Below are 10,993 nucleotides of genomic sequence, written 5' to 3'. Positions count from 1 at the left end.
CCCTGAGCATAGAGACCCCTGGATATAGATTCCTCTGAAGGCTCTGAGTATATACGTACTGTTTCTATGTGGCTCATTCTTCATACAACCTCCAATGAGGAGATCTTGATTGTTAATACAATTAATGTGTGCTCATTGGAACAACTGGTATAAAATAGCAATTTGACACATTTGTCAATATAGACTGCCGTAACTACTGTACTTAGTCATCCGCCACCATGAAATTCTCCGTTCGGCAATAGCGATTGACCGGCTGGAGTTGTCATATTTCTCCGCACGACGGTGAGTTTACGCTTCACCTCCTTTCTATCTTCATACGCATCACAAAGGAGACAAAGACACGGGCTTCACCTAGACAATTATCCCAATACAAAATACTTGGACGTCGTGGCACAGGAACGTTGCCAGTCACTGTCTGCCTGTATTTATCTAATCAGCGAGTTCGGCATTTCGGTTCTGTGGATGAGCTCGCCCCAACGTCGCTCCCCTCCTGTTATCTTACATGGAAATGTAGCGTCCCGCGTAGGGGCCAATGCTCGCGAGAATGACGATGATTCCATTGCAGCAGTTGGGGTTGATAGAGAGAGCTCCCAGAGTGATATATATGAAAATATAGATGCCGATTCGTCAAGTTTGGAACAATTGAGCGGAGATACAACTGACCTTCACGGTCATCTTTTAGGGAAAAATGGTTTCAATGGGCGGATAAGAAGAGGCCACTCACCTGCTGCTTTGCAGCTTTCCAGTTCTTGGGATACACAGCCATCCTTGGCTGAGGAGGGCGAGACAAGCGCGGCGAATATTTCGAGGTCAAATGGGAATAATCGGGACGATGAAAACCCAGTATCATGGCGGTCTTTACCAAACAAAAGCCAACTGGCCATTCTAACCATTGCTCGATTGTCCGAGCCGCTCACCCAAACTTCCCTACAAGCGTATCTCTTCTACCAACTCAAGTCCTTCGACCCACACTTGCCGGACTCCGCGATATCTGCCCGAGCTGGTCTCCTACAGGGCTGCTTCACTGCAGCACAGTTTGTGACAGCCATGATCTGGGGCCGACTTGCAGACACTCATTTCATGGGAAGGAAAAGGGTGCTTGCAACAGGCCTTTTTGGAGCGTCTATTATGTGTGTGGGATTTGGATTTTCTCAGTCTTTCGTCGCTGCTGCCATATTTCGCACTATGGGAGGCGCCTTGAACAGCAACATCGGCGTCATGCGGACCATGATTGCAGAGCTTATCGTGGAGAGAAAGTGCGTTTGCCCATTTGTGAAACTATGATAAAGCTCCGAACGGCAACATGGCCAAGTGCCGAGTCCTAGAGAATCGCTGGCTAATAGAGTGCTAGATACCAATCTCGGGCCTTCTTGCTCCAGCCAATGTGTTTTAATATCGGCGTTGTAATAGGACCTATACTAGGTGGACTTCTCGCTGATCCTCTGGGTAACTATCCAGGTCTGTTCGGGCCGGGTTCATTCTTTGGGGGCCAACACGGCGTCTGGTGGATGCAGAAGTGGCCATATGCGCTACCAAATCTAATAAGCGCGATATTGGTCCTGATCTCTACGCTAGCTGTTATCCTTGGATTGGACGAGGTGGGCTTCATTTCTATGCGCGCTAACTCCTTTGAATTTGTACCACCTTGACTAACTTCTCTTGCAGACTCATGAATCAGCTAAGTATCGCAGCGACTGGGGCCGAAAAGCGGGTAAAGCATTATGGGGATACTTTAAATACGGTCGTTCCTCGCATAACTATCACCCAATCGACGGAACTTATGATGTCGAGACCGCAGGAGAATCCATCGATCTGGAGAGAAGCGTACAAGGATCAGTGCCAGCAACACCTTCCTCAGCCCGGGCACCCCGACAGCAACGCATGCCTTTCCGTCAAATCTGGACACGGAATGTCATACTCACGCTTCTCACCCATTTCGTCCTCGCCATGCACCTCAGCTCCTTTAACGCCCTGACTTTCGTCTTCTTACCCACACCTCGAGCCCCCGAAGGAAGCCGCCGTGGGTTTTTCCATTTCGGCGGCGGTCTCGGCATGCCGAGCTCCAAAGTCGGTTTCGCGACCGCCATCATCGGCCTTCTCGGCCTCCCACTACAGATCTTGGTTTATCCACGCGTTCACTTCCGTCTAGGGACGCTAAAGTCGCTACGGTCATTTATACCGTTTTCCCCTCTTGCCTATGTCTTGGTTCCATTCCTAACTCTCGTGCCGAACCGCGCATATCTCATCTGGCCAGCTCTGGCAGCAGTTTTTTCCCTCCAGGTTATTTCGAGAACATTTGCGCTCCCTGCGGGTATTATTCTGGTTAACAATACTGTTTCGGATCCGACCGTGTTAGGTACATTACATGGGGTTGCACAGAGCGTGGTCAGCTGTGCTAGGACTCTGGGTCCCGTGATTGGTGGTTGGGGCGTGGGGATGGGGCTCAAATATAATATTGTTGGTGCGGTTTGGTGGGCTCTTGCAGTTCTGGCGTTTTTGGGATGGGGCCTTACTTGGACTATATTCGAGGGCCGTGGGATTGAAAAGAAAAAACTCGAACAAAATCATGCAACTGGAGGTTCCGAGCATCGAAGGAGCAGATGAGGTATATCGTAGGTCCGTTTTAATTATGACATTGGACCTTGATCTTATGATGAGACTATGATTATGGAAATGCTGCACTACTTATATATGATTTTTAGTCTATCTACTTGGATTGTCATATTGGGATAATGGGATACATATGTTGATCTCTTGGAAATACGGAACGCTAATGACCTCGAAGTTATACCCGTAGTAGCTAAATCATATACATGGATGTTCCAAAACACACAAAAAGGATGCTTCCTGTTGGTCAACGTCGTCATACTCTGCTACCGAATATACTTCTGTATAGTGTCAGGGTCTTCTGAGTCCGGGTCCTCTGAGTCTTGCTCATTCATTTATGAAAGAACCCTGGAAATGGACCATATAACAAAATGTACGTCCCTTTGGAAGGTGGGAGACATATTCCCCCAGTTATTCATGATTGTAGTGCATTGCGTCCTCCAAAGGCCCTAGGATCACTGAGATAATGACTGTGTCCATGTCCCCCAAGTGTTGACGCCTTTCTAAATTGAAGGTAATGCCTTAATATGTCCTAGGTTGACGGAGCCGAGACATCTGATGACGCTGATAGGCCTTATCCATCGAACGATTTTCCATTCCTTGTTCCCTGTTATCACGCTGCCGGAGGAGCAATGTATGCGCGAATAGCTTTGATTGAGTCTCCCTCGTGTGTTTTCAAGAGTTCCGTAGCTTTTACTTTTGTAAGATCAAGCTGATCCACCTACATCCAATCAATCAGCAAACGACTATGATAACCCAGGTAGAAAAAGAGACCAAAAAAAAAAAAAAAAAAAAAAAAAAAAAAAAAAAAAAAAAAAAAAAAAAAAAAAAAAAAAAGGAAAAAAAAAAAAATTTACCAAGAGCCCAACATCCTCCGCCGTAACCTTTACCACCTTCTTCTTCACCGCCTTCTCGACCTCCCCCGCGTCCGGTTTCTCCTCGGCCTTAGTTTTCTTCACTTCCGCATCCTTTTTCCCAGTCCCCATAGCAGCACCTGCACTTGAACCGCCAGCTTTCCCCATCCCCGCGATAATCTCCAACCTGCTCATCGCCTTACCCAGAGCCTCTTGGTCAGCTGCAGAGGGAACAACCGCTCCCGCGGGGACGTCTCTGTCGTGTTCGGAGGCGGAAGTTTCATTGGCGGTGTTGAGAGAGGAGAGCGCAGCCGCCGCGGCACGGTCCTCAGCATTTGTAGGAAGCTCAGAAGCTGATTCGCCGTTAATATTATTATCATCGCTGTTGTTGTGGCTGTCCGGACCAGGCTCCGCAGCTGGATGGTTCCGACGTTTCGAGGCAGCCATAGCTAGTCTCAAGTTTATGTCGCCGGGAAAGGGGGTCTGTACTCCGTATGGGGGAGGTGGATTACGTGAGTCTTTGGAACAGTTGAGCTGGTCTTTATTTAACAAAACATATTCTAAATTCTCTGAGGTTCACTCTTGACCGCGGTTGATAGCGACAACGTATGTTATACATACCTTGGAGGTCGAAGGAAGGAGCGGAACTGCTAATTTTAACCCCGCCACCAGGCCAGCTTGCTGACTCACCAGGTCAGTCTGGTCAAAGTATCCACGGCCCAAATTTTGTTCGAGACAAATTTTCCCCAACAACCAACGTCTTTTCCTTCGCAAGAAAATTTGTTAAGAAATCATATATACGCAGCCCGGTTGAGAGGCTGTGCTCTCTGTCGTATATCAGTGTTACGCGGTTGCCAGCGGGTTTTATATATCCGCTTCCATCACCCCCCGACACTCCTTTTGCTTTCTCCTCGTTGTAGAGTAACATTAATGTTACAAAGCTCGAAGCAATATTTCGATCATTGATCTTGCGACATTGAGAAACACCTAGCGTCGAACCAGCGTCATATCAGCCCTATCTGCGTTTTGGCGGGGTATCCGCGCCTCTCAATCTAAGAGATCTACCAACTCGACATGCCTGCCGCCATGAAACAACAGCTGCCCAAAGATGCTTGGACTCCATCTTGTATGCCCCATTTGAAATTAGCCTTTTTTTTTTGTCTTTTTTGTTTGGTACATGATAGTTGACAATATGGAACAGCATGGACAACAAAACCCATCAAGCAAGAGGTGGTGTACGAAGATAAGGAAGGCTTGAAAAAGGCCCTGATTGAGCTTCAGTGTCTACCTCCATTGGTGACTCCCCAGGAGGTATGAACCATGCACGCGGGAGAAACTGTGCTAATCAAAGATGCTAACTTCCCGGCCCAGATTGTTGAGTTGAAACAATGCCTGAGAAAAGTAGCCCTTGGGAGGGCTTTTGTTCTTCAGGGGGGTGAGTAACGGGACCCCTATGATTTTATATACCTCATGAAACATTATATAACACTTCGGTGAACTGACATTGCGCCGAGAAGGTGATTGTGCGGAACTCTTTGATTACTGCAATCAAGCAACAATTGAGTCGAAGATCAAATTGCTTTTGCAGATGAGTTTGATTTTGATCTGGGGTATGATTCTGAACACCACTATTAACTTCGGTTTCGTGGCTAACTCTACAAATAGGTGCAAATAAACCAGTAGTAAGAATTGCTCGGATGGCTGGTCAATTCGCCAAGTAAGTTGAATCTCTCGCTGTGCATTGCTTTCATATAATACTTACAGTCATCAAGGCCTCGTTCAAGCACGACTGAAACCGTCAACGGCGTGACCATGCCTGCATTCCGTGGTGACAATATCAATGGCTTTAAAGCGGATCCCGTTTCCCGGAAACCTGATCCATCACGCCTAGTTTCTGCGTACTTCCATTCCGCCGCAACTCTAAATTATCTAAGAGCAGCTCTTTCATCCGGTCTAGCTGATCTACACTCTCCACTGGACTGGGGACTTGGTCACGTAATTACGCCGTCGATAAAAGACAAATATGAACAAATCGTATCCAGAGTAACAGACTCGCTGCGTTTCATGAGAACCGTAGGTCTCGACACAGACCGCGGAATCGAGACCGTGGACATCTATACCAGCCACGAAGGCTTAATGCTGGAATATGAGCAGAGTCTCACCAGACTCTGCCGTGATCCTCCAGAGCCAAGATCGAAACACACCCTCCCAATAGGAGGAACCATTCCCTCCTCCCCCTTCCCATCAAACAGCCACTACGCGACCTCAGCCCATTTCCTCTGGATAGGCGATCGCACACGCCAACCCGACGGTGCCCATGTAGAATTTTTCCGCGGTCTCTCCAACCCCATCGGCATCAAAATCGGCCCATCAATGGACCCAGACGAACTCATCGAGCTCCTCAACATCGTCAACCCAGACAAGGAAATTGGCAAAGTAACCCTGATATCACGCTACGGGGCATCGAAAATCGCCACTTACCTACCTGGACACATCAAGGCGGTACAGTCCTCGGGTCATATGCCTGTCTGGCAATGCGATCCCATGCACGGCAACACACTCACCACGCCGTCGGGTCTCAAAACTCGCCATTTCAAAGATATCTTGTCTGAACTGCGGCAGGCGTTAGAGATCCATCGCGCACAGGGCTCGTTTCTGGGCGGTATGCACCTGGAGCTGACTGGTGAGGCGGTGACGGAGTGTGTCGGTGGTGCGGCGGGCCTGACGGAGGATGGGTTGCGTGAGCGTTATACCACTTTCTGCGACCCGAGACTGAATGAGAAGCAAGCGCTGGAGTTGGCGTTTTTGGTGGCGGGGTTCTATCGGGACCGGATGGCCGAGGATGGTGATTTGAATGCGATGTGATGATACCGTTTTGTATATGTTTTCCTGGCGGTTTCTAGAGGAAAAAAACGACATACGTACGGGAACAAAAAGTTTTGTAACTTACCAGTGAAAAGATAGGAATGTTCACATAGATTGCGATAGAGTGAATATGTGCCTTTATAAACACAATTACCATCCAAGCCCAACCGTCGTACGAAAATCGACCAAAGGAGAAAGGCGACAGAAAGAAATTCAAACTCAGTTACCAAAGTTCACGATCCCCAAGGCCGTAAACTTACATAAATACGAGGTTTGAGGGAACGGAAGAAAGTTGCAAGTAATACCAGGTGGTATGATACATAGTACTATAACCGTGCCAACACAACACAAGCCCTGACCCACGTGACCCACACACATATCCATAGTTACCGGAAGAACGTAGGGTTATTACACGACCGGATTATGGTTGTTTCATCATTTCAATTGATGACACAGTCACTGAGCTGTAAATCATAGTATAATGATAAATGAATGATAGAATCACTGTAAATAAGTTATAAACTGAAAAAATCAATTATTATATTAATAATGTCACTGAATTCAATCTATATAATTACTAATTCTAAAAACTATCTTATTAACTGATATTATTCTTTATTGAAAATTATGAATTCTTTTATTCAAATTCTTCTGAATTAACTGAACTAAGTTTGTTTTATAGTCTTTATTTCTAGTTATATTACTCTCATTGATTATATTACTGAACTTATAAATTAAGATTTATAAATTAATTATAATCTGAGAGACACTGCTATCAATTATCTGATATTTAAGAGTTAAGATTTAAAAGTGATTAGATATCAGATATTTAAAAGTTTATATAATTATTAATCTCTAAATAAATTTAAAACTTATTTTACTAACTTTAATTTACTATTTCAGTAATTATTTTATAAGTTTAGAAACTTAGAACACTTATTATAACAGACTGTATCTGATTAATTATATAGATTATTTTATTATACTTCACAGATTTCAACTACTTCATTCTTAAATATATACACTTTAATTCTCAGTCATTCTTAATCATTAATTCTCAGCTGCTATAAATACATACACTTTGATTCTCAGTCATTCTCAAGCACTAATTCTTAGCTGTTATAAACATGTATAGATTCTTCTACTCTCAAGTTTCATTACATATATTATTACATATGTATATAAATATTTACTTTAATTATTAATTCTTATACTTTCTCTTTCTTTTACTTCTCTAATGTTTTTCTCTTTATTATATAAGATCTATTAATATCATAGTAATCTATTTAGTGTAGATCTCTTATACTAGAAAAATGTTCATTATCTTCTTATTAGAAACAATTATTCATGTATTATCTTCTTATTAGAAATGATTACTCACTGAGATATTCAAACATGTAACAATGTATAAGAAAGAGAAACATAGTTAAGCAGATACTGAGTTTTTAGATAGAAGCTTACTTATCAGTCACTCTGACCTTATAATAAGACTTTATAAAGAGAATGTGAGTGAAAGACCTGAGAGTTCTAACACTCAGATATATAAGATATTCATATAATTACACTTCTTCAAGATTTCACAGATATTATATACTCAATAAATGACATATCTAATAATAATATAAGAGAACTCTTGAATATAAGTATAGAAGTAATATTACAGTGACTCTGAGTAATATTGAAATTATAATAGTAATAAATAGCTAATATGCATGCAACTTAATAATACTAATTTAAAGAGATTTAATAATTATTATAATAAGAAACTCATGCAATTTTAATATCTACAGAATTGAGTATAAAAGTGTTGAAAGAACACTTAGATACTTCTATATATTTCAATACTTCTGATCTCACTCTCTACTCATCATGAAGAATGAAAATGCTTATGAAACTAAGTATGAATGAAGATATTATCAATTCACTAATTAATTAAGTTTAATATATCAATGAATAATTGAAGAATCATATATAACAGAAGTTTTATTCATGAATAAAAGCATATAAATCAGTGTTACAAATATCTGATAATATTATTAAATATCTTGATATTCTGTTCTGAGATGCTGTTATATAATAGAAAGTATTAGATTGATTACAGAGTATCTGATAGAGAAACACTTCTCTTATAATATTTATTCCTGACTGTAACATTAAGATTCTAGAAGAAGATAATCAATCTTGAAAGAATTAAATAAAGATTAATATGCTTAAGAAGATATTAACTTTTGAACTCTTACAGACTCTTATAAGTATAGATGAAGATCAGACTTATGAAGATTTCTGCACACAGTTTCAGACATTGAATGACTGTCTTATCAAGCTCAAGAGTATACAGAACAGTAATAGAAGATATTACACTTCAGTTACTTATACACTCATACTGAAGAACAGTAATACTGCAGATGCTATGAACTGAATAGATTCAAATGTCTATACATAAGCAAGAGTTTCTGCTGTTTGAACAGACTTTCAAGTTTCTGGGATCACTTCTGAGAAAGTTGCTGATTGACATCAATAAGAAGTATATATTAACTGTAACTGATTAGAATATATCACTTTCAACTGCTGATCAATCTATATGTTTTCACACTCAAGAGAAAGACTGATATCTTCTCAATTAAGAGAAAGATCAGTGTCTTCTTATTTCAAGAATGAATCAGTACCTGTTCACATCAATTACATTTCAGTGAAGAAAGATTTAGAGAATAACTATAAGAATACTCTGATGAAACAGGAAAAAGATTATCTTCTATTCAAATTTGCAAACAGAAGCTTGAAGAGATCAGATAACAATAATTTAAAGAGAAAATAACAATGAATATGATTCTTGTATCTACTGTGATAGATAACATGTATAATATGAAAGTCATGATAGACAGCAGTCTATATTACTATACAATAATAAAATCTTCAGTTGTAAGATATTATAATCTTTAGTATATTCTCTTATCAAAATTCTGACTTCTTGCAGAATTTAATGATTCAAATGATGTTTATATCTGTTATATAATAAAACTAAACATAGATATGAGAGAATATTAACATGAAGATGTCTATATATATAAAGTTGATAATCTCAATTATAATCTTATATTAGAACTTATCTGACTATCTGAACAAGACATCTTGTTAAATACTTGAAACAGAAGCTTGATATTTCTCAACAATGATAGAATTCACAAAGATAATATTTACAAGACTATGAATCTTACACAGATCTCTGTCAATGCTTATGAAATACTCTGAAAAAGAAGTTATTATCAAAATTGCTAACAGAGTCATTAATAAGATTGCTGATAGCAGAATTATGTATTAATCTATTTCATCAGTCTGACTAATATTAAAAAGACTCTGAAAAAGTTATTCTGTGTTACAATAACAGATTCTTGTATACAACTCTCTTAATAATATCATGAATATCTAGATATCTTCTGACTAGACTAGTCACTGAGATTATGAATTTCACATTTGATCTCATTTAATCTGATCTCATACATTCCTTGATGTAAAGCGCGCTGAGACTAGTCATTAAAAAAACATGCAAAGTGACTATATATGAGATCTTAAAATGAAATCATGACTTGAAAAAAAGAAGAAAGTGGTTCTATTTAATTTCATTTAGTCTCATTCTTGGCATAAAGTTACTATTTTTAAACATTTTAAGGTTTTTTTTAGACTATTTTTAATTTTTGAAAAAAAAGTGACGCTTTTTGATAACACTTAAAGAAGATTTAAAGTCATTTAAAGCAATAAAAATAATTTAAATTGAGAAGTGAAAATCATGATCTTATTTGAAAAATGTGAGAAGAGTAGACAGTAAGTTTCACTGAAACAGTATGAAACTACTATCTAATGTTAAAACCGTGTAATGAGATCAGTCAAATTGATAATGCGACTATCAAAAAATCTGATTCTGGTCTCAGACACAGTCACACAGTCAGTCTACTTCTGACAAGATAATAATGTTACAAATCTATCTCTCTTTCAAGATTCAGGAGTGAATCACAGTATCAAGTTGAAAAAGAGAGATGATAAGAACTCTGAATCATTATGAGACTCTCTTTATAATATATTCTGAGATGAACTTCTTCTTCTTTGAAAGACACTTAATGATCTGTTGAATAAAGAATTTATACATATTAGCAACTCTTTCATTACAGCCTCTATTCTCTTTGCAAAGAAACCAGATAGAGAACTTTGATTCTGTGTGAATTATTGAGAATTAAATAGATTAATAAAGCAGAACTGTTATTCTTTATCTCTTATCAATGAAAGTCTAGCTCACATTGAACAAGCTCAATAATTTACAAAGTTATATGTTATCATCATGTTTTATAAGAGCTGTATCACTGAAGAAGATAAGTGGCTTACAGCATTCTGAACATGATATAGTCTCTTTGAATGAGTAGTCACACTCTTTGAACTGACTAATACTCTCAGTATATTTCAGAAGTATATTAACTGAGCACTCTGAGACTTTCTTAATGAATTCATGTCTGTATATCTTGATAACATTCTCATCTTCACTAATGAATTTAGGAAAGAATATCAAGAATATATATAAAAGATATTACAATAACTACAGAAAGCAGAACTACTGATAGACATAGATAAGTATAATTTTAAGATTAAAAGTACAAAATATCTAGACTTTATTATAGCAG

The 10,993-nt window shown here is 39.4% G+C and overlaps 3 protein-coding genes across 3 annotated transcripts; 2 read left to right on the top strand and 1 right to left on the bottom strand.

Annotated features, from left to right (window-relative positions):
- The first annotated feature begins 226 nt into the window (after positions 1–226).
- On the top strand, positions 227–3,433 carry BDCG_06481 (MFS multidrug transporter). The gene is made up of 5 exons (XM_045422216.1): positions 227–1,256; positions 1,352–1,598; positions 1,666–2,980; positions 3,035–3,121; positions 3,179–3,433. The coding sequence occupies exons 1-3, from the start codon at positions 463–465 to the stop codon at positions 2,602–2,604; spliced, it is 1,980 nt and encodes a 659-aa protein (XP_045277907.1). The 5' UTR covers positions 227–462; the 3' UTR covers positions 2,605–2,980; positions 3,035–3,121; positions 3,179–3,433.
- On the bottom strand, positions 2,433–4,100 carry BDCG_06480 (uncharacterized protein). The gene is made up of 2 exons (XM_045422215.1): positions 3,465–4,100; positions 2,433–3,328 (listed from the first exon to the last, which is right to left on the bottom strand). The coding sequence occupies exons 1-2, from the start codon at positions 3,906–3,908 to the stop codon at positions 3,221–3,223; spliced, it is 552 nt and encodes a 183-aa protein (XP_045277906.1). The 5' UTR covers positions 3,909–4,100; the 3' UTR covers positions 2,433–3,220.
- On the top strand, positions 3,439–6,891 carry BDCG_06479 (3-deoxy-7-phosphoheptulonate synthase). Its single transcript, XM_045422214.1, has 7 exons — positions 3,439–3,973; positions 4,061–4,587; positions 4,663–4,772; positions 4,833–4,896; positions 4,979–5,071; positions 5,127–5,178; positions 5,234–6,891. Exons 2-7 carry the CDS (start codon positions 4,536–4,538, stop codon positions 6,324–6,326), a joined length of 1,464 nt encoding a protein of 487 aa, XP_045277905.1. The 5' UTR covers positions 3,439–3,973; positions 4,061–4,535; the 3' UTR covers positions 6,327–6,891.
- Positions 6,892–10,993: the final 4,102 nt, after the last annotated feature.

The sequence above is a fragment of the Blastomyces dermatitidis genome, assembly GCF_000003525.1.
Source record: "Blastomyces dermatitidis ER-3 genomic scaffold supercont1.6, whole genome shotgun sequence".
NCBI classification, from domain to species: Eukaryota; Fungi; Ascomycota; class Eurotiomycetes; order Onygenales; family Ajellomycetaceae; genus Blastomyces; species Blastomyces dermatitidis.
Note: the sequence above shows the minus strand (reverse complement) of the source record. Positions and strands in the feature narration are given on the sequence as shown.